General features: G+C 44.5%; 1 protein-coding gene across 1 annotated transcript in view; it reads right to left on the reverse strand.

The window, feature by feature from the left end:
* LOC119454216 (cytochrome P450 3A14-like) overlaps nucleotides 1-24,394 on the reverse strand; it is a 95,241-nt gene that overhangs the window by 19,285 nt on the left and 51,562 nt on the right. The window contains exons 5-11 of the mRNA XM_049667991.1: nucleotides 21,422-21,547; nucleotides 20,551-20,788; nucleotides 10,574-10,704; nucleotides 9,649-9,745; nucleotides 9,434-9,512; nucleotides 8,689-8,797; nucleotides 1,166-1,257 (exon numbers count right to left, since the gene is read on the reverse strand). Of these exons, the coding sequence (XP_049523948.1) occupies nucleotides 1,166-1,257; nucleotides 8,689-8,797; nucleotides 9,434-9,512; nucleotides 9,649-9,745; nucleotides 10,574-10,704; nucleotides 20,551-20,788; nucleotides 21,422-21,547 (872 nt within the window). The remainder of the gene's footprint in view (nucleotides 1-1,165; nucleotides 1,258-8,688; nucleotides 8,798-9,433; nucleotides 9,513-9,648; nucleotides 9,746-10,573; nucleotides 10,705-20,550; nucleotides 20,789-21,421; nucleotides 21,548-24,394) is intronic.

The raw sequence follows: 24,394 nt of genomic DNA on the forward strand, positions 1-24,394 counted from the left end.
CAATAAAATGTGATGGCCAGCTCATCTGTCATGTAAACAACTGCCCCGAGGTTCCAATAAAAAGTTATTTACGTAGTTTTGTTGTAATTGTTTTGGAACTTAAGTTATTAGCGGTAAAGTGTACACTTCCCCCAGAAACTCCTCTACGAAAACGTAACCTTCGCTAGGCTCATAGCCTTTTGATTAAATACTGTATAGTGTAAAACAGATACCCTGTATATTACGGTACCGTGTTGGCCGCTTTAGGAATAAATTGCTGAGAGTAATCTGCAATAAATTCAAGAATTCAACGAGACGCACTAGATGTTGTAGTTGAATTAGCAGTGGTCGAATGATGTAATGATTTAAAGTATTTGTTAGTCTTAGCAGTGGTGACTTGGTTATAGGCAGTTAACCACGACAAAAAGTGTTGGGTGAGTAATAAGCATGCGATATCGTAGCAGATACGGTGACAAAAAATGGCTGCCGCTTAGCTTTGCTAACCTTGGATATGCAAAGCGAAAGCTTGCTTTAGCCTGGTTAAGTCCTGGTTTCACTTGTTTAGTCTTTGATTTAGCTGCAGTTATTATACTTAGGTATACACTCATCGATATAGGCGCAGGTATAAATTATAAGCCGACAAGTCCAAGCGTTTTGCGAGCCGAACGGCTAGCTCTTCCAACGTCTCCGACGCTAGCTTCGCACGCTTGGCATTCCGGACCCTCTCCAGTGAAGCAGTTCGCCGGGCAAAAGACGCGTGTCAGACGCTGCTTGCGTCGTGGTCAGAAGCCGGTAAGACGCCGCGGGGCGGTCAGACCACAGAGAAAGAAACACTGCCAGCTGCGGCGGTTGCTAGGCAACAGGTCAGCTCGCTGTGCGGCCACCGCCCACAGCGATACAGCGAGAATGCGGCCAATGTAGCTTTCGCTACAAAAACATTGTCCGTGTGAGAAAGAACTAAACGGGGAAAGTTAGCGGCTGATCTCTTAGTGATTGATGTATTTTGAAGACAGGGGGCAATATGCTGTTACTGATCAGTTTATTTTAAAGTGATAAGGGAGCTTTTTTCACTGACGGCTTTATATTTTGCAGGTAGCGTGGCGCGAACAAGTTTCGACTAGTTCATCGTTAAACTTTTACGTCAGCATGCAATGTAATCACGCAAGGTATTGAATATTCCACTTACGCCACAGCAGGCGGGTGCAACCTCAGCCCTTCCTCCACTACTTGGATGAGGTACTTTAGCTTCTTCGTAAGCGTCTCGTAGTCAAGTGAACCCTGGTAACAAATGAAATACGTAGTCACGACACCAGAATTCTTTTCCTTCTGTTTCTTTTCAACACTACATTTTTAAATTTATTTATTTGTTTTGCAGACAGTAACTGTGAGGGAACCGAGGCTAAAGGCTCACGTAGCCTCCAGCGGCACCGTCTTTCCAGAGGAAGACTGTATTACAAGTGCATTAGAAGTGAAAAATTAATGAGAAAACAAAAGCGCTAGACATATTAAATGAAGTTGCACTGCAAATTCCCATTCTTCCTGCCCAATTTAGTAAAATCATTTGCCTGCATGAGCGTTATATTGACCTGAGAATTTTAGGGATAATTATAAACAGGAAACAATAAGCGAAGCATGTCATGCGATAACAAATCTGAGCAGTGATTCGGTGTCAGCGTGGCAGTTTCAAAGACTGTCGGGGACCTCGCCGGCAGGGCCTGCATTGTGATATAGTCGCTCTACAGTTGGCGTCAACTGTGGCTTCATTGTTGTCGAGATTGGGAGTTCTTAATCATCTGCAGAACGGAGGGCTTGGCGAAGTGGTATGGTAACATTGTTGAAATACAGCGTAAAATGTAGGACTGCACAAAAACTAAATGACATGAGCGCTAACAACCGTAAACTTATTTCCATGCACAAGAACAGCTAGATAGAAGCCATATCGCTACAAGGTGTCCCAACTATCCTGCACCAAGACTTAAATACATGCAAATGCCAAGTAGCTGGACAGAACCAAAGTAATGTTGCTTTCCGTCACAGGGAGATACTCAGATTATGTTTTGCAACCTTACTAATGACATGATTAGTCTGAACTAATAATCAACTTCTCAAATATTATAATTAGATGAAAAGTGTCAATGAGAAAATTGTAAAGCAATATGAAAAACTTCCGATACAGTTTTCTTTTGCTTAATACACGCTACATAAAAGAGTTTTTCCGAGCGTGAAAGAAGCCCGCGAATACACGCAAAATTGTCGCCCGACTGGCCACTCGAGGAACTTTGCGTGTATTCGCGGGATTCTTTCACGCTCGGAAAAACACTGTTATGTAGCACGTATCGAGCAGAAGAAAGCTTTATCGTCAGTTTTTCATGTTGCTGTACAATTTTTGCATTGACACTTTTCTTGTATAATATTTGAGGAGTTGATTAATTAATTGAGACTAACAATGTAATAAGGCAGAATGCAAAAAAAAATAATCTGAGTATCTCCAAGCGATGACAAGCAACATTACCCTGGTTCTGTCCAGCCACGTGACATTTGCTTATTTTTAAGCCTTGATGCATGATAGTTGGGGCACACTGTATTTTTATATCTGAGTTAGAATTAGGTTATTATCTGACATTCCCAATTAGGACGTCGGAAACATTGAGGAAGCAGCAATTATTGATGGAAGCGGGAGATCAGTAAGAAAATTGGGCATACGAATGAACGAGAGGTATCAAAAAGTAGACAGGGTAATATCAGCAGCAATTTCGACGGCGATATAGTAAGGGTGGCACAGCAGTTCTATGCTTAACTGTGCAATACCAAGAGCACACATAACCAAGATACGACGCAGTGGCGAAAATCACACGATCTTCCATGGGTATTTAGGGACGATGTTAAAAGAGATTTACAAAATATGTCGAAGAGGAATGTGGCAAGGCAACATGTAAAGCGACCTATATCTGACAAAACATGGCGGGATTATTGAACTCGAACATCGTGGGACCCTTTACACGGAACTTCAGGTGATTTCATGTTTTCGAATGTTGTCATCGTTTTCAAACGTACACATACGCAAATAATTATAGAATGCTTCACACTCTTATATTATTATTTGATAGCGACGTTCCTGTACCCTCCATAAGCACTGCCGCACTTTAGCAAACAAGGCTTTCTGTCTGTTGCATCTGCTTGAACGATCGAGAACATAATAATGAGGAATGGTATGTTGAATGCAGTGGTTTCTTGTCCGCAAGTTACTTCTTGCTAGAATTTATAACGTAACTGAAGGGACATCATAGAGCTCATTGAGCTTATTTTGGGCAGGCATTGCAATCCTTTTTTTTCATACTAATGTTTCGGTGAAAATGTCAATTTTTCAAATTATTTATAGTTTTGTTCAAGAGTGTGGCAATAGCAGGTTTCAGCGTGTATCATACAAGCATGGGGCACCTAATTGTCTGCTATCCTATGAATGCATGCGTCAGCAGCGAAGGACTTAGGAAAAAGAAAGGAGAACGCATTGTTTTCTTTCTGCTCTGATTGTATGTAAAGAACTCAACGGAGACGGATAAAGCCGTTCCTCGATTTTATTTAACTTCTTCCTCTTCTTCTTCTCCTCCGGTACTCGCGCCACTTCGACTTCGTCTTGACGGCACTCCACATTCTCCGGCGCCTCTGACTCCATCCCTCCTGGGATGGTACGGGATGATGTTCCCAACGGAGCTAACTTCGATCGTCTTTGCCGGAGTCTCGTAGTACACTGACTTGAGGATTCCTTGCTGGCTTGCCGTTTTGGTGACCATGTATGGACCACTAAATTGGCACTTGGAGCCGCTCAGTCCTTTCTTGACGCGTATAAAACTTCCAGGTTCAACCACAGGCAACTTATGATAGTGCCTATTGTCGAAGTTTCTCTTCATTCCACATTTATATTTCATTTGCTGTTCGGCTGTCTTGGGGGTCTCTAGAAGAATAACGCGGCCGGCGATTCCTAACTGATGATCTGCAGGAAGCCAAGGACTTGTTCCATTTGCACACAAGTATGGACTGCAGCCCAACCCCTCCGTGTAGGTGTTATTGTGGTGAGTCACTGCAGCTTCCAAGGCACATTTCCATCCACCAGGGAAGGTAGGGTATAAATCCAAATACTTCCTAAGGTCGCGAATTAACCTTTCTGCGAGTGCGTTGCCTTCCGAATGGTACGGAGTCGAAAACCTTAGAGTGATGCCTCTCTGTTCGGCCCATCTTCTGAGCTTTTCGCTACGGAAAGCAGGTCCATTATCTGAGACCAATACTTTAGTTGTCTTGAAGATGACGCGTTCCATTAGGGCGATTACAGAGTTGGCATCCTCCTTTCCATATTTAGCTGCTGCCATTCTTGTACATTCGTCAATGGCGACAAGGAAAGCCTGCGTCCTCCGCACGCCTTCCCCCTTCTTTTTGACTTCAGCGAAGTCGAGGTGGACAACTTCAAAGGGCGCGCTCGAATACTTGGGAATGACCATTTCGTTTCCTCTAGGTTTCTATTTGGCTTTAGCCATTTGACACAGGTGGCAAGTTCGGACATATTCGTGTACGTCCTCTTTCATACTTTCCCAGGGAAAGCGCTGGTTTATCTTTCTGAACGTCTTTGAGAATCCATCATGCCGACCCGATTCGGTGCTAATTAATTAATTAATTATGGGGTTTTACGTGCCAAAACCACGATCTGATTATAAGGCACGCCGTAGTGGGGGACTCCGGAAATTTGGACCACCTGGGGTTCTTTAACGTGCACCTAAATCTAAGTACACGGGTGTTTCTGCATTTCGCCCCCATCGAAATGCTGCCGCCATGGCCGGGATTCGATCCCGCGACCTCGTGCTCAGCAGCCCAACACCGTAGCCACTGAGCAACCACGGCGGGTGATTCGGTGCTGTCATGGTAAAGTCGCAAGGTTCTTCACCTGCATGTTTCTGGCACGTAAAACTTCTCGCCCTGTGGTCGAATTTCCTCTGTTCCCTCCCAGATATCGATGGCGCACACTTTTTCCGTATCTGCTGCTGATGGAATATGCAGCCTCGATAATGCATCAGCTTCTGGTAGCTAGTCCCCTGGTCTGTGGGTCACTTCAAATGTGAATTGTTGCAGTTCGTTGATCCACCTTGCAATTCTGCCTTTTGGTTGAGAAGATAGGTAAGTGCTGTGTTGTCCATAAACAGCTTGAACTGTCGACCTTCAAGATGCGTTCGGAAATACCTTACAGCCATTACCACTGCAAGTGCTTCCTTTTCCGTAGTAGGGTAGTTTTCTTGCGCTTTCGTAAATGTGTATGAGTAATAACCCACAGCCTTGAGTTGGCGCGCTGGTGGCTGTGAGTCATCCCGTTGGTAGAGGACAGCCCCAGTTTCATAAAGTGATGCGTCCGTGCAGAGCTCGAAAGGTTTTTCGAAGTCCGGAAGTATCAAGACCGGATCTGAAGATATGATCTTGACAAGTGCTTGATGTGTTTTTTTCGCAATGTTCACTCCAAACAAACGGTGCACCTTTCTGTGTAAGAGATGTTAAGCACTTCGTCATGGTGGCGTAGTGTGGTATAAAGGCTCGAAAGTGTCCAGACAGACCTAGAAAAACTGGCAATGAATGCAAATCGTACGGCCGAGGCAATGTCTTTATCCTCTCGACAGACTCTGCTTTGGTGTTTTTCGTGTGGCTTCCGAACACTCTGCCCAGAAATACCACAGACCGCTTGAAGAACTCGCTTTTTCTGATATTGATCTTCAACTTGGCTTCACTCAGTGCTTCCAAGACCTGTGATAAATGCTTTGCGTGCTGGTCCTCAGTTTTAGAGTACACAATTATGTCGTCCACGTGACGTTACAAAATTGTTTAGTACAAGCAGATAGAACATTGTTCATCATTTTTTGAAACCAGGCGCCCGAGTTCTTCCAGCCAAATGGGAGCCTGTTATATTCGTACACATCGAAAGGTGCAACAAAAACTGTAAACTTCTTGTATTCTTCTTGTAGAGGAACTTGCCAATAACCTTTGTAGAGATCGATTCGCGAAAACCACTCACATCCTCCAGTTTCATTATTTTGTCATCTATCCGTGGCATAGGAAATGGAAACAGGTCTGTCTGTATGTTTATCAATCGGTAGTCCGTGCACAACCTGAAAGTACCGTCCTCCTTAGGCACAATTGTTATAGGTGATGCAAACGGGGATGTCGAGGGCCTGATGATGTTAGCATCTAGCATTTGTTGCAGTTCGTTTTTGAGCCATACTTTCTTCTCCTGAGATAGCGGATAGGGCTTCTTGCGGACTACATTTCTGTCTCGCAGCTTGAATGGAACTTCCAGGAAAGAAGTCGCAGGAGGGTACGCTCCAACGCAGATGAGCTCAGGATACGTTGTCAGTATCTCGTCTGTGTTTCTCACCGTCCTAACCTGCGTTTCTTGTGCCACGCAGTTTTCTTGTAAAGTTGAGTCGATAGTTAATTCGTCTTTCCAAGATATGTTTAACTTAAGGCGCCTTATGTCCGGCCTTGACAGTATGAAAGAAAAATTCGCGTCATTCATTACAAGTGCCTTAACCTCGATTGTCCGATTCTGGTATTTAACAATCACTGTTGTCCAGTAATGCAGAATTCTTCTGCTGCCGTCGTAACTTTGCGCCTACACTGCTTTATCTTGTCGGATTTCCCTTTTGTCTGCCAGGACTTCATTTATGAGACTCACAGACGCTCCTGTGTCCACTAGCACATGCGTGCCTCTGCCATTAATTTTCATTTTGGCATGAGGAATGTTAGTCTTCAATAAATATACAACAGCTCAGTCGTTGTATGACACAGATGCACAGTACACAGTACACTTACACTGTACTTAGCTTTCCATCCTTTCACTCCCAAGTGATATCTCTTTCGCTTCTGCGCTCATCTGCCCTCGGGTCACTATGCTGTTGGCGTCCACTTGACCCACATTTTCGGCTTTCTTCCGCGTAGTTAGATGTCGGTCGGCATGCGCAAGGGAGTGTACAACAACGTTGTTCAGGGCGAGCAAGAGATCCTCGACGGTTTTGGAGATCTGGCCAGCAGCTGCTTCTGACAGTGTTTGTTCATGCCTAGCATAATCAGTGGCACAATTGATGTCTCAGGAAGGTTTGCGTCAACGAGTAGGAGTAGCCTTCGCTTTTCATAATAGTATTATTGAAGGCTTCCGACTTTGTGTCTAAACAAAATGGCATTGTTCCACCGTTCTAACCGGTTAATTTCAAACGATGTCAGGAAGCTCTGTTACCATTGACTCCACTGTGTCACCAAGGTGGTCTAAGATTCTCATGTCGAACCACTTTTTCGCAATTCCCGACAAAAATGGCCTGAGCTTTCTTATCTTGTCAGTCGTACGAATCCCATCGATTTTGTTGGCAGGCGTATTCATAAAAGCCAATCCGCGTAGTGGCAGCCGTTGATATACCATCAAAATGGTCCGGCTTTATGGCATCAGCTTTTGGAACGGCTCGGTGTAATGCCGCCTGGCTCAATATGTTCAAGAGCTATGACTGTTGCTCAACCTGCTTTGACTGCATCTGCAGTAAGTCAATCATAATAGATATGGTATTCTGTCCAGAACGTGACTCATTGGACGGTGTCTGACAGTAGTTCTCGTCATGGTGCATCAAACTGCGAAATTCAGCCGTACCTCTCTCTGTCAAGGGACACTCGCGTGAGCTTGCCTTGCTGGTGACGTCGATAAGCGGCTCGATCGATGTAGAAGACCTGCCCGAGTCAGCGTCGCTCTTGTCACTTGGACGGTAGCTCACCGGCGTATCATCTTTCCGTTCGGCGAGTCTTCTCAACGCGCACTAGTTTTAATCCTCTGCGACTGCGACAAAATGTAAAGAACTCAACGGAGACGGATAAAGCCATTCCTCCATTTTATTGAACTTCTTCTTCCTCTTCTTCCTCTCCTCCGGTACTTGCGCCACTTCGACTTCGTCTTGACGGCACTCCACTCACATCCTCCAGTTACTTCTTGCTAGAATTTATAACGTAATTGAAGGGACATCATAGAGCTCATTGAGCTTACTTTGGGCAGGCATTGCAATCCTTTTTTTTAATACTAATGCTTCGGCGAAAATCTCAATTTTTCAAATTATTTATAGTTTTCTTCAAGAGTGTGGCAATAGTAGGTTTCAGCGTGTGTCATACAAGCATGGGGCACCTAATTGTCTGCTATCCTATGAATGCATGCGTCAGCAGCGAAAGACTTAGGAAAAAGAAAGGAGAACGCATTGTTTTCTTTCTGCTCTGATTGTATAAGCGTAATGTGATGCCACAAAGTCCAAATTCCAACTTTTGCAACATAGATGAGCTACATCTCAAGTTGTGAACGACTCAGGAGCTTTTGCATTAAAATGCAATACTGATAGGAATATGATAAGCAAGTCAAGAAAGGCAAGACCTTGAACAACAATTAGCATCAACGCTTTCGAAGAGTAACGTGTGGTTGCAAAATTATTGGGCTGCTTGCTTTAACATATAGGGCAAACTTCAGAAATGAGCAAAGCAGGATCCGTATTCACAAGAAGCTATTAAGCTCCAATTGTCCATTGCAGTAAATACTAGGCAATGCTGATGTTAGATATCTTATGAGTGAAGGCAGCCTGCCCATGGCAGAGACCCCTTCCGAACGTAAAATTTTGCGAATACGGATGCAGGTTAGTTGCAACGCTTCTGGCTTACCGATTCCTTGACAGCTTTTTTCACTTCCTCTCTGAGCCTGTCTTGAACGTCCTGATGCTTGGCGAGCAGGAACGTGAGGTAGCACATGGCAATCGAGGTCGTTTCGAATCTGTGGATTAGGGTGGGGATATACGCTTACTATTCATTGTTGCTAAATACGAATTTGCAGTATAAAGATGCCATTTAAACAAACTACATTAGCATGTGCCCAAGTTCGGTCATCATACTGTCATCATCATAAAACGCCATCATACTCTCAGACACTTCGAAGATAATTTATGCTACGACAGCAGTAAGCTTTCGATTGATTACAGTCTTACTAATTACGGTAAAGCTCCACAAACTGCATATGAGCTCATTTTGATGGCTCGTTTCTGATGCGTGTATGTTACAGCCGGCCCTTTAAAAGTTGTCCACCCCCAATATCATGCCTTGTTCGAATTAAGTACCTAGGGCAAAATGAATTCCCGAAGACAATGTTTAGCCAAAACTTCAGAATTTACTGTTGCACGTGTCTCCACTGAAGCATCACATTTTAAGTAAGCGTGCTTTATGTGTGGGAATGCGGTCATTCTCGGCATACTGCTAGGCTTATTCGCAGGGCCCAAAACATGATTTCAGATAAAGTACTCATATTTTGCACAGCACATACTTGAGGGCATCATTATGTTCTTTTTTTATAATTTAGTCACCGTATTGTAACGTGGCACAGTTCAATGCATCAAAACACACGGACGCATCTCACCCTCCCATGAAGAGCAAAGTTGAATTCATGATCACTTCTCTCGGAGAAAGGGCTCGAATCCTTTTTATCACGCCGTCAGCTGTGAGAGCGACGGAAAGGAAAAATGAGAACCATCGAATGGTCTTTTACTATTTCGTGGAAGCCTTGTGCCACTAATAAAAAGACACCAAAACCACGGGATTTCACGCTTCATAAAGCCAACAGTTATTCCATACCAGTTTCATGCGCTGCACTCTTGGTCACAGATTCACTCAGTGCTTCTTCCTCTAGTTCAGCGTCCAACAAATTTTGCAGGATATCTGGCTTCCGAAGCTGCGAAAATGAAAGCATAAACTGAGAGTTTGTTTTACAATCTGTTAAGGCAGGCAAAGCGATAACAAAAGTTGCACCTACCTTTATGGCAGTTGCAGGGACCTGTAGTGTTCTCTAGCTTGCATTTCATTATGTATAACTTTAAATTATAGAGCTTAGATTTGTTCCCAATTTACTAATTTGTAGCACTGCCAAGACCTCTAGAACTACTTTTCTTATATTTGCAATTTGTATTGTAGTTCGATGGACGTTCCTGACTACATTAAATTTAGAACAAACTACTCAGAAGTTGTGTTAGTCACATGACAGCCTGATAAATATTAGTGTGTGGAAAGGAGTGGTCATTTTATTATGTATTTCTTAGTCGAACATGAAGTTTACTTGTGCCGGTTTCGTCAGTAGCGCGGGCACTTCAGCATAAATTGCCACTTTTAATGATCATCGGCAATAATTGTAGGAACGCTTCCCCTTATTTTGTCTCTGCTGCGCCCAGTGCTTTAACTTCAACTCAATGCTGTTTTGAGTAGCGAAGATCCTTATACCGCTGGCCATTCGTGGGGCTAAAGCAGGAATCAAAAAGGACGTTGGCAGAGTTCTTTAACTCGTTATGCAACGATTTGTAAAGTCTGTGTGTGCTTCTAAGCTTGCATGCATATGTTGTACTCTTTCTCTCCCCTCTTTATTTTCACTCCTTCGTCCAGTAAGCCCAACGCAAGTCAAACAACCCGGGTATGCGTCTGTCTCTCTTTCTTGCGTATCCTGTCTTTATTCAGAGTTTCGCTCTCCTACATTTTTAGTTGTTTTACATTAAGTGAAATCAAAACGCACCTCCGGGTGAGCCTTGCGCTTTTGGATCATCTTGGTGGTCTCCTTCGAGAACACCTTGAACATGGGCGAGCTGAACTGACCAAGAAACCAGTAGAAAGGCTTCATTGCTTTTCCCAGCGTAGTAGTGCTTTCTGTGGAAAAGTAGAAGGGGGCAAAGAATACGCCATAGCTGGCTCAGCTCGTCAGTTTTGATTAACATTACGTGCCAAAGACAGTCGGTATCTGTAACATAGATTGGAAGCAGTTTACCATGGTACACAGCAGCGGCCCTTCTACTTGAGCTAAATATATCGCTGTTGTGTTGCTGCTTAGTTTTTTTTAAGCGAGAAACGCGCGAACAACTCACGACATGTGAATAGTTACGTTATTTTCGCGTAGTTCAAAGAACGGCAAACGACAACAAATTGTAACAATGCTATAATTTTCAGCACTTCATTCCCTCAATTTTGCTGCCACTTTATCGTATTGTCCCCCAGATGTTAGATAACATGTACGCGGCATATAAAACTAGGACGTCGGCTATCTAATATGATACATAGCTCTTTCACTAGTACAACATTTACATCAGCGAAGGACTGCACGAACTCTATAAAAATAATGCTTCTATTTACCTTGTACCTCTGTCTGGAGAGTGTAAGAAAATATATTCACTAGGAGCAGCTTAGTAATTCAAGTAATATTGGCAAGGCTACATGTTATGTGGGAGAACAGTTTAAGTATTGCAACATTCGTTCGATGACGAGTCTCCCGCTCTACCATTACATTTACTGATTTCTGAAATAATGTTATGGAGATGTCGCGGCGCTGTCTTTATACAGCAATAAAGAGTTACCATGTAGATCTCTATTTGAGCGTATACATGAATAGTCATCCTCATATTGTGAGGTGATAAATCGGGGCCGGGCAATAACCATCCGGCCAATTCCTGGCACATATGTGGTTCACCTGAACCAGCTCTGGCCATTGTGTGCGGTTCCATTCTTTACGAACGGATACTGCGTCGTTGGGACGCAGAGTCTGGAAAATTCCCGGTTTTCTGCGATGTGCTCCTATCTTTCATAATTTTACACACACGTGAAGGAAATACAGAGAGAATCCCTAACACCAAACCCATGATGATGATGATTGATGGGTTTTAATGGCGCAAGGGCATATGTGACCAAAGAGCGCCAAGTCTATGGATACATTCAATTATTGTAGCGTTAGCTACACTGGCCTAGCCAAGCCCGTTTCGCGCAGCACATCAAGAGCCGTGATGCACATGCGCAAGGATCAGTGATGTCACACGGCTTGCGCACCGGAGCCACCGGAGCCGGCACTTCTCGCACACTCCGCCGCCGCCGGTCTGCGCATTCCAGAGGAGTGACGTCGTAGCCGTGGTAGACGCACTGGCGCCGGCGCGCGCTCGCTGTGCATTCGCCGTCTGACACTGCGCTGGAGCCGCTGCGCTTCTGACTGGCATTTGCCAGTGTGGTATAGCCATGGAGAAGGAGAGCGCAAATGCTGCTCAACAGCGCAGAAGAACGGAGAAGCTTGACTCATCGGATCCCGAAGTAGTTGACTGACAATTAGCGGTTGAGCGTAGGAGGAATGAACAGAAGAAGGCTATATACATGTGCCACATAATACGTATACCCCGTGTGTGTCATTGGAGCAGCAGTAAGCATGGCAATCAAGCTAATCCTTGACAATCTAGACAACCAGGAAAGCTAAGAATAATCAGCTGAACCTTTGCTAACGCTACGTATATCCTGGCATAGCCGAGCTAAGCCACTGCATTTTTTTTGTAACATAAATACAAAAGTTGCACAAGAATGGTAAGGGTGTTGAAGTGTGCTATATAAAGTGGCAAAAAGCTCGTAGTACCAAGCACATCATTTATAAACACGTTACGAGCGTAGCGAACGCGACATTTCTGCAGAGAAATGGTAAACTGAGGCGGACACAATTTGGTGCTAATACGATGAGTTCCCGAAGGTTAATTACCAGAAATGTATTCATTAACTTTTATTATAGCTTTCGAGTCAGCTGTGTCTGTGGCGATCTGGAGGCCGTCACGTTTTATTGCGTCCCTATTTTTTCGTATATTGAAAATTGGAGTAGTAGGAGATATTCAAAATGCCAAGCGCCATCTGCCGAAAATTTCAAGCATCGATAATAAATCACAATCTCTCAATCTGCAGCAAAGTGCCATTCGCACAGCAAAACAAAAGTGCTCGCTCAACAGCATAGCTACACGCACAGCTGGTGCGTTCATTTTAGTTGTCTGGTGCCTTCCAATGACTGTTCACTGCTATATGCGAAGCAAGGTGTTCATGGCAAGGCCGGGATCAAACTAGGCTTGTATTTTTCAGCTATACGCACAATAAAATCAGATATTAAAAGACACCCCCTCTACCCACCCCTCCCCCTCCCAATTTTTTTTTTTCACCACGTCATCTTCGCTTACATTACTGCTAAGGGTAACGTTTGGTTCCGCACAACAATTTTTAGGGATGCGTACGCGTGTTAAGTGTACATGAGTGAAACACTTTGATGCGAAAGCGTCGAATGGCACATTGAGCGAAAGAGCCGGCGTCTGTCGTCTGTAGCAGCGAAACGGCAGGTAAATTCCCATTGGCTGTGACGCCACGTCACGAGCTGGCCTCTGTGGAACAGAGCGGGCGAAAGGGAAGACCTGCTGCCTCTATTGACCCATTTCGCGGAGCAGTTTGTTCTCGAGAAACAAGATGGCGCCTGCGGCGGCGCGCCGCACGTTGCCTCAGCGAAAGCACACGAATACGAAACCATTACCGCTTCTGCCCGGTTTCTCTGCGATCAGCTGTCGGAAATGCAACTGGATTTTCGCTCACGCACTGTGCTCCATTCATGGTTCAAAATGTGGAGCGGTGGTTGAAGACGTGTGCAGTAGTTGGTCGCCAACATAATGACAGGCATATTAAGGAATGGAATCAATTTGTCCAACCAAGTTCATGGACCGCTGCTACGTACGCCTGTGTTGCCGGCCCTTGCCTCTTGGATTGCCTCTTGGATAAAAAAATGTACTCGCCCACCAGCGTTGTATCGCTCCAAAGAAAATTCCGTAAAACAATGGCATAGGGAGTAGTGCCGCTTCCGGGCGTAGTAAGTTTCGCGCACGTTTTCTACACACATCTACCCCAACTCGCACACGAACTTACACACACTCTATCCCCAACGTATTAAGAATGTGTTTATGATAGCAAACTTGAATCAATGCGCCAAAGCATGGATGCATGACAGCGACTACACCGACATCGCACGAATGCTCGAAGCTCAATGTTTCGTTACGGTTCACAGAAGTAAACGAGTTACTCGCGATAATACATCTTTGCTACAAGCTATTACAAAGTACAAAATAGCTACGTTCTAAGCCTTGTGTGCAGCAAGAACAAATATATTGCAACTGAGTACACCCATGAGCAAAAAGGCAGGAAATAATCAGACAGTGATCGCACCGACGAACTTTACTTAGTTAGAAACATGACAAGCCGCTACTTCAAAGTATTTGCCGAATAAAGAACGAAGAGCAAAAGAAACTGGTCCTGATTCAATTGACAAGCGGACAGTTTGGATAGCTTGGAATACATTTTTAGCCTCGATTTTAGAACATGCACCATATACGCTGCTCGCACCGTTTAGACAAATCTTAATGAGCTCCAAAAGCGCTTCATGTGCTCTGAAGATGTGGCCAAAGCTTCGTGTCGTCCACCCAGTCAGCGTCTACGATATCTCGTGAAACAGAGGTTTCCGGAGACGCGCCAGACGTCATGTACAGCCATTGTAAACACGGAGGCAGCTGAGGCAAGCAATGTACGCGTCACCACGTGATCAAACATTGCGGTGCCCCCAGGATCGCCACGAAAAGGGTCAATAACGCCCCAGGTGTTGTATGAGGGGAGACCGCATCGCCGCGACGCCACGTCACCCCCGCTCTCGGAAGCCGGCGCGCGGTCCGTATCTCTCTCTCTAACCCACACTGGACTTAGCTTATGCGGGCGCCTGCCGGCCTTAGTGGCCGCTGCTGCTTCCTCGGTCTTTCGTCGACGCATGACGTCGGTGACATGCGGCGTTGGTACCACAGGCTGCATGCAGTTGCTTGCTGGCTCGGGCAGCCTGTACCGCTATGGTGCATTAGGCGCAGCGCAAAACTCCAAGCACGACTCAGCGGCGTTCAATTGGACATTAATGCTTCCGCATTCACAACTCATGTGAAGGGCTTATGTGTCCTCGGATATTTACGAGCAAGCCTAGATGCCGCGTCAGTAAAATCGGCGAAATTATGTTTGACACCGCGAGGGAAGCGAGCGCCGGAAGATAGGAACGCACTTTGAGGAGGAGAAGAGAATCGCCGTGTTCGGGTCTCTCCGTTTGTGCCTCGACGCCGCAGTGCTCGCTGTGCATGTTCGCGGCGCCTATGCGCTTGCCCGTATCCCGCGTTCACGAAGTGAAACGTCACTGTAACTTTTTAACAGCGAAGCTATTCTAAGTCGACCCTTCGGCGTCTGTCCGTCCAGCGGTGTCAGGCAGGTCCCGTGACCCGGAGAGGATGAGAGCCGCGCCGGGGGAGGGCAGGACACGTGACCAGCAAAGGAGGGGAGGCGCGCTGGTGGAGGCAGCCACCAATGAGAGGGCGCACTGGGGGAAGGAGACGACCAATAAGAGGTCGCGCTGGGCGCGAGAAGAAGAGGCGATGGGTATAAGAGAAGGTGATTCTGTGCGGCGCGCCCTTTCGGATAACGAACGCGCATCGCAGCTGGGCTGCGATGCCACTATGGGAAGACCACAAGTAGTGCGTACTCATGAAGAAGAGCGTCAGTGAGCGTCAGTGAGAGTTGGCTAGTGAACGGGCTCGACGCTTGCTCTCTTTACTGGAACCGCAACTATGTAGCCGCCCCAACGAGGCAACGCGCAGAGCTGCTGCCGACGCCTTCCACGTTTCCGCGCGCTCGCGTCGAACGCGCGCGGTGTCCGTGACTGCAGCCGATGCCTCTGGCGGCGGCTCGGCAGGTTTCGACCAGAGAACTGGACACTCATCGAGTAGGGTTGGAAGTGGCTGCCTCTTCTCGTCTCGCAACGTTTCAATTTAATACAAGTTCGTATTGTAGATCTGTGTTTACTTGTGTTTATGCAACTGCATCACGTGCAACACATGCACATGTAACACTCGTAACACTCGGTGTAACTAACTCACCTTCGCTGTTCGACCATCTTCACGGAGTGGAAGGGAGGTGTAATTTTTCAAATGGGAAGCATTTCTTGGCGAACATTTGCCACTTTGACAGTATCTATCTATCTATCTATCTATCTATCTATCTATCTATCTATCTATCTATCTATCTATCTATCTATCTATCTATCTATCTATCTATCTATCTATCTATCTATCTATCTATCTAGCCGACTATGTCTTGGTGCTCTTGTGGTCGTTTCGTTAACTTGGTATGGTACAAAAATTGGCATAGTATAAGAGTTTATGACAAACATAAATGATCAGTCATGACATGAATGTCATGGCATGCGTGTCTTGTAGGTCTTTGAACGTTGAATTCTGGAGTCCTGGGTCCGTATAGCGTAAGACTGTTCTATGCTTACTTTATTCCAATCTTTTTACGTGAAATTTACGTTACCGCCGACGCAAGCATCGAGCGGCGACCCGCAGCGTTGTCTGAACAGCCCAATAGAACGCTCTCCTTTTTTAAATAAAATTATGGGGTTTCTACGTGACAAAAACCACGATCTGATTATGAGGCATGTTGTAGTGGGGGACTCCGGAAAAATTTGGGCCACCTCGGGTTCTTTAACGTGCACCTAAATCTAAGAACACGGGTGTTTTCGCATATCGCCCGCATCGAAATGCGGCCGCCGTGGCCCGGATTTCATCCTCTTTATAGGAGGCCACTTTTGCGTAATTTTAAAACATTTAGCGTTGCCTACCTTAACAGATTTGTCTTATCTAATTATCTATCAAAAGACGAGGAGCGTGCAGACGTGCAGAGGCTTTCGGTGGCGTCGAGCTAGCATAGTGAAAGTAGATAATTGGGCGAGAAGAGTGGTGCCAGTGTCGGGAGCTGATCCGCTTTCCCTTATTAAGGCGAAAACCTTACATGGCTCATACACCGGATGGCCTTGGAAAAAACGCGTCGTTCGGTCCAGTGGTACAAAAATTGTCATCATCACCAATGGCTTCAATGACGATCGATAAGTGGCCTAAAAGGCGTAGAATCGGTAAGAACAAACTTCGGTGAAATAAACGCGGAGTTGGCAGTCTTTGCTGAACACTTTCTTGTCGATTTTGGAAAACGTTCAGTGGAGGCCAACTGGAACCTCTTCAGTAAAAAAAACTTGCTGCTCTTGTCGACAAGTAGATTCCCGTCATTAGCAGACCATGCACCGACACTGCGCCTTGGTTTAATAGCCATCTATGTCGCCTTAATAATAAGAAGAAACACCTCCACAGAAAGGCCGAATTAAACAGGCAATCAGATTCCTGGCAACGCTACAAAGCCTGCGATAAGGAATATCAGCCGGCGCTGAAATGTACTCGTCACCATTTCTTCACACACGACCTACCATCAATGTTAACAAACAACCCTCGAAAGTTCTGGCAGACAATCAATCCTTCTAATAATCCAGATATAACCCTCACCGATGCTGTTGGAGGCAGTATTCCTGCGGCTGAATGAGCGGAAGTTATCAATAAAGCATTCACATTAGTTTTTACCCGAGAAGAGGCTTTCTTAGCCCCTTTCACAATGAATATTTCCAATACCTCAATGTCCGAAATAATTATTAGTGAGACCGGAATCTTATCTTTACTAACGAAACTTAAAACTTTATCAGCCTCTGATCACCTAGGTTTCAACAAAAAAATACTCGTGAATTCATCAGAAGGTATTCACCGCATCTTGTCCGCTATTTTTTCACAATCCCTTTCATATGGTTTCGTTCCAAGCGACTGGCGGTTAGCTAAGGTCGCGCCGATTTTCAAGTGTGGGGATCGGACATTGCCTCTCAATTATCGTCCCTTTTCATTAACTAGCACAGTTTGCAAACTCCTTGAACATGTGATTCACTCCGAGGTTATTAACTATTTAGAAGAACATAACAACATCTTTAAGTACCAACATGGTTTCCGTAAAGGCTACTCTAGCGAAACGCAACTTGCTGGATTCATCCAAGACCTACATTCATCTTTCGGTGCTGGTATTCAAGTCGACTTGATATTTCTAGATTTTTCAAAAGCTTTTGATAGAGTACCTCACAATCGGTTATTAACCAAATTAGCACTGCTTAATATTCACCCTCGTTGTTTTAGCATGGGTTAAAGATTTTCTTTCTTCCAGGTTTGAGTTTACCGCTGTCAATAACCATAATTCTTCTTTCATCCAAGTACATTCTGGCGTCCCGGAAGGTAGTGCACTTTGTCCCTTACTTTTCCTGATATTTATTAACGATTTACCTAACTCTGTTTCGTCCCAAATCAGACTTTTCGCTGACGATTGTGTAATTTACCGTAAAATTTATTCTAATGATGATCGCCTTGCCCTACAGTGTGACCATGACTCAGTAACAGCATGGTGCTCTACCAGGCTCATGCAACTTAACCTTTCTGAAACAAGATCTATGTCTTTCACTAACCGTAAGTCTCGAATTCTAACAGCAAATACCTTAAATAATAATCCAGTTGAGTTGGTAACCACTTATAAGTACCTCGGTGTTCCCATTCATTCTGACTTAACATGTAACCATCATATTAACTTTACTGTTGCATCCGTTAATCGGTCATTAGGTATTTTAAAACATAACCTGAAGCATGCCCCTTCCCACCTACAATCATGCTTATACCACTCTAATCCGACCTAAAATCGAATATGCTTCGGCAAGTTGGGACCCCCATCGACAATATTTAATAAACAGCATTGAATCACTGCCGAACCGCGCATTTCGTATCATCTACTCTGATTATTCACGTCATACCAGCACCGCAGCATTGAAGAAACGTGCTGGCTTTCAAGAACTATCTCTCCGCCTAAAATTGCACGTTTATCACTTTTTCATAAATTGCATCATCAGACAACTATTCATAACGACTTTTTTTTGTTTGCCATCTGCTATCTTTGATAGACGCGACCATCCATTCAAAGTCAAGCGCTTGTCATGTCGTTCATTTAACTACGCACATTCATTCATTCCACGCACTATAAATGACTGGAACGCGCTTTGCCTCCACGTATTGCTACCACCACAGATCACGATAAATCTTTAAATCTACTGTCTGCCAGTACTACAGCGTAATCCTAGTGTAAACTGTTATCTATATGTGCATTGGGTTTTTGTTTTATTCCTTATACTTATATGATGATCTCGTTGTTTATTTTATTACTTTTGTTTGTAGGTTGTGTAGCTGTTATTAATTTGTATAGGGTCTTTAGGGGTATTTCGTATAAATAAATAAATATAAACATTTCTTGTTTCTTTTTTTTCGGCCTAATCACACATAATCACTCTGTAAACGCCATACCAGATGGAGAGTTTTCTCAGTTTTAGTCAACTCGTGTAATAAACATGCAAAGTAGGCCGGGACTGAAATTTTTTCTCCAACCATGAATGGGTAAAAGCAGAGATGGAATAGACATATATAGAAGAGTTTTAAATTACAATAGCCTCTGAATAGCCACAGAGCCAAGATCACCGACCTGCACAACCTACAGGAGATTCGCCACTACGCTTCCGATAAGATGGTGGGCATGGCCAGTGTTGCCAGATTACTATGCTTTTTTTGAATATTTCCTATTCCAGCTCTTCATAATTGAATTTCAACACTCAATCTAGTCGATATCGAAACCGAGTGCTCTAGGAGCTGAGAAAAGGCGGCTCCACTCCTAGGGCAGATGCTAATGCCGGTGACGAAAAGCGTTCAGTTTAAAACGAAACGCCCGGCACATCCTGAAACGGCACGTTTTCACTAGAAAGCATCAGCCACGAAGTCCTATATGAGTACTTGTCGCGAGATGCCATCATTCAAATTTCACCATGCACTTGCTCACTGGTTGTTTCGCCTGCCTTTATAGAGGAGCTACCTCTTCTGCGCTGCCGGCCCGCTCGGTTTCAACAATGCCGGGATTGAACGTTGAAATTGAATTATGGGTATCTCGAGTTAGGTGCGGTATTTAAGAATACAAAAAATGGGGCACATTCAAATGTGAGATACTCTAAATTTGCCTATAATCTGCCCCTAATGTTCTCATATAAAATTACTAATTTTTGGTAAGTATTCTTCGGAAACTCATGTTATTTGCTGTAAAGTATGATCGCCTCGTCTCAGAAATCCTCTGTAAAGACGCCACTTTCGCTACGCACATAGACGATTTATATATAAAAAAAGAAATCCGAACAGTCAATAAAAAAAAAACAGTCGGTAAGTTCGTGTATACTAAAAAAAAGGTAACGATTGCAACGCTGGAATGTAGTTTAATCGAATATATAACAAAATTGTACCAAAAAGACACATTTTAATGTGTCCAACCAGCGTGACCATGTCTTTCAAACATGTGCTCCGGCCCCTGAAACATCAAATGCAGTATCGCTGCATCGGCTAACAAGATGAACAGACCCGCGACATCGTCATTGGAGTGCGCGTTGCACATTTAACACTGGTGGTGGCTGTGGCCTACGAAAGCAGGGTAGTCGGGCAAATGAACGCGGCTGCATTGGAGAAATAGAAAAAGCAGCCGCTGCAGGGCGCATTAATCACGCTGCCGCATCGCCCCTTTCTACTACATCGATAATTCGCAGAGGAGAAACCACGTGTTTCCCTCTGCGAACGAGCGCGAGTAAGTCTTCTGATAACTATGGCAAAAAGCAGTGTCCGATCTTCTACAAAACAGACCGCTGTGGTTCAACAGAAATATGGCATTCTACTGGCGAAACCTGCCCCAAGATTTAGGAATACGAACGTGCAATCATGTGGGCTGGCCCCGTCATCACTCCTGGTAGCACTCGGCGAGCTGTCGTGAAGAAGACGTCGTTTAGCTCACGCTGGAAGCACTTCTCGATGCCGAAGGCGGCCTGGCCGATGTAGTCCATAGAAAGTGCTTGGAACTGCAGACGCAGGTTCACCTCCTCCTCGGTGTCGGCGTATGGCTCCATCATGTCCATGAACACTTCCGCTGACTCGGCGATGTGCGGCACCATCTACGCCAAAATAGACCAAAGAGCAAACGTTACTTTAAATGATGCATCATGAACCCAAACATCGCGTGCCATAAATTCATAACATAAGGGTTGACTGGTAGAGCGAGATCAGATTGTCTTCGCTTTGGTTCTAACTGCAGGACTACTTTATCGACTCTGGCCGACTGAGAACTGTCAATAAAGGCTGACAGTTTTAGTGCACGCTCAATATGTCAAGCTGTAGGATGGGCAGGCACCTGTAAAAGGCGGGGGGAGGAATGGGGGGATGCTTTTTGGATTTTCGAATGTGTTTTAGTCGACTATACTTTTTGGTTAATTGAGAAGAAATCCGCAAGCTTACTGATTCAGCACCTGCATCATTGCGTCCGTTTTGTACGTTGTTATTCAGTTATTTATTATACGTATATGTTGCTTGCCGCAAATTGCCCAGAAAAAAATGAATGCAGCATGCATTTCATTTCATGGCTTTATTCCCAACAAAGTGATGCCGAACAGAAGTGCCAAACACAAACGATAACTTCGAATTTTCCAACGCCGTATTCAGAAATCTCGCAGCTCATAACCGTTACCCCGAATAGTGATCTAGAGAAGGAGGCAGAGAAGAATTTTACGACTTGACATGCGCTGCTTTACCTGTTTCAGTTTGCTGGTCGTGAAACCGGATGTGACGCAGCTGCGCATTCTCTTCCACTGGGCCCCGCGCACGTGAATCACCATCTGGCCGACGATCGGATGCTGCTGGTCGGTTCGCATCGTAATCTGTTGGTTCGTAAGTGCACCTATATTGTATTTGTTGTGACAGGCAAGTATAATATATGCGCACGCATGTATGCTCACACACGCACACACCGACGCGTGCACGCACGCATTAGTGGTAGCAGCACTGTGTGGTCTTATGTCATATTAGAGCATATTAATCCTCCGTTATTGTAAAGGCCTTCTATGTTATATCGCGATAATTTATAAAGCGTCCGTGTTATCAGGAGAAGGACGAAGATTTTATTTATAGAAAGGCACGGAGGTTTATCTGAGCCTGCACACCCTAACCTGGTACTCGGCGCTTGAGAAGTTAAAAAAAAGGAACGAAAGAGGCATGCAGGATGGTGGCAATAATGTTGAGATGAAATTGAATGCTCGTCCTTAATATACTAGCAATATTTGAGTCACAGTCTTCAGTCCCGTTCTGTGTAGTACATAAATTTCACCATGGTTCTTACTGTTAATGTAGAACATATTATGGATAGAGGAGGGCAAGGAGGGCCCACCCACACACACACTCACGCACGAACACAAGATCTTTCAAGAATGGTTGCCAGGGAAGCGGCTACAACATTTACCTGGTGGATGCATGTTGTGTAGGCGCACAATATGAGCAACAGTGATTCTGGTTCATGGCAGGCACTCGAAATCTGTGTTCAGAGGGGGTGCACACCGAGGAGGTCGACACAACGCCGTGCGAATGCCTCATCAATTCTTATTCTCTGCAACTAAACTTGTGTCGTTTGAGCTTAGGTGACATGCGAAATCACATTTCGGCGATGAACTTGCGGAGACGCCGGCGGTGATGGTCTTGGGCCCAGGGATCAGTTGCAAAGTTTCGCATCATAAGCATGCAGAGACCTTGCATCACATCTTGAAAAATCACTGCGTACTATAGAGCCATTATGCAAGGCAGCTCTTGCATCGGCGTCCGCATGTGCGTTTCCTTTCAGACCGCAGTGCAAAAATCCGAACAATAAACTAATGGTAGAGAATGAATATCAGAAACATAGTAGAGAATGAATTATCACACAATAACTAGACCTCTGAACGTTCCGCTGCAAACGTTTTGACAAGGCGGCCTGTCAAGCCTATAGTCTGTGCGAAGGCTCAAATGTGCGAAAGCGTTGTGACAGAACTAAGCGCTCTTTTTGCAGCGTGGTAGCGAACTCATTGTTGCCTTTGTCTAATTAATATCTTAAATTTGGGTATCCTTCCTTAAAGCACGTATTCCTGTGCAATTATCAACTCTTTGTCAATCCTAAGGAAGTTCCGACGGGCACGTACTAAAGGAAGCGGAAATTTTCAACGAAAGAACGGTGGACACTCAGGTCGCTTTGATATGAACCGATTCGTTTGCAAAAACATTGACTTTGCAAAGCCGCACACGCCAAAAAGGAAGTTAAACGATTTCTTACCCCACGAGCAGTGAAATTCTGGAAGTTCTTGATATAAGCGAACTGCCAGAAAATCCAGGTCCTTGACCACGAGAAATGGAACGTCGCCATTGTAGAACCTGTTTAAATCAGGCACATGTATATAAAGTTACCGCATGGTACGGGCACGTGGTGATGAGTATACTATTTCGAGATGTTTATGAAGTTTATATATGCCATATCGGTTCTTTCCATCTTGCTTTTTTAGGCAAATCGTACAAACTGGTGCCTGCAGATTGTTTTATTGCGTAATGATCGGTTATTTATTATGGCAACAATAAACAAGATGATAATCCCACTAGCAGCCTTGTTTGAGACTCCTAATTCATAGTACCAAAACTAAGTTAAGCGTGATAGAAAGAACGCCACTAACGCTAGGTTCTCCAGAATTCTGCAATTACCTTGCTGGTTTAACAAAAGTACTTGCAGTCATTAAGGACGCTCAACTGGATAGGGTGTATGCTAGTTTGAAATATATTGATTTGTCTAGAAAAGACCTCAGTTATATTAACCACGCCTAGAGAGCGGCCCGAGGGTTGCATAGAAATCGGTTGAACTCAGAGATTTACGCATTTTTTACCTAGTTTTCTTTTTGTGTTCCACATAATTTTGTTATTTCTCATGCTTCTTAGCGCACATACAAGGTCAATGTAAACTCAAGCACCCATATCACTACGGCAACATGCACTTGCTTCATCAATATGATTAGCTCAGAAAATGTGCTCGAAATGTTAAAAAATGGCACGTTGAGATATTTACGCGATTTCTTAGGGATATTCTTTACCACAGCGTCAGACATACTAAAATGACTCCAGGTAGCAATTTGAACAATAATTATAAGTATTACACTAAACAATATTTAAATACTACACCCATACTTCTAAGGTGGTCGACCTAAAAGCTAATAACCGCTTCCATGCTTGCTGCTAACCAACGTTGCTAATGTTTTGCAAAACAGTGCATTCCAGGTAACTTTACCAAGAAATTTGTAACTCAAATGCCGAAAAGCGCTACTTCAATGCTCCGTACAGTAATGGATGTGTGATGTGACTGTTTCTGCGTCACTGTCGAGTTAGCGTGAATGGGCATCGTTATGAAGCCGTGAACTCTGAAACAAACAATCGCCATTTAGAGCTATTGTAATACCATTCGTAAGTCGAAGGAATGCCGGTAGGTATGAGAGGGAACGTGGGCTATAAGGACACTAATAACACCGAGCTATATAGAAAGGAGTTATTGTCATAAGGCCGGAACCACGTTATTGCTTTTCACAATAATAATTTTCCTATGCCATGTTCGCTGTGGGGCAAACACTTGTCCTACTGATCTCAAGTTGCTCTTGTTTCGAGTTGGCCGACCAGTACTTTCAATATCTGTTCGGTCCGTGTTATTTTCTGCAGCATGAGCCCAA

The sequence above is a fragment of the Dermacentor silvarum genome, chromosome 5, assembly GCF_013339745.2.
Source record: "Dermacentor silvarum isolate Dsil-2018 chromosome 5, BIME_Dsil_1.4, whole genome shotgun sequence".
Classification (NCBI taxonomy): Eukaryota; Metazoa; Arthropoda; class Arachnida; order Ixodida; family Ixodidae; genus Dermacentor; species Dermacentor silvarum.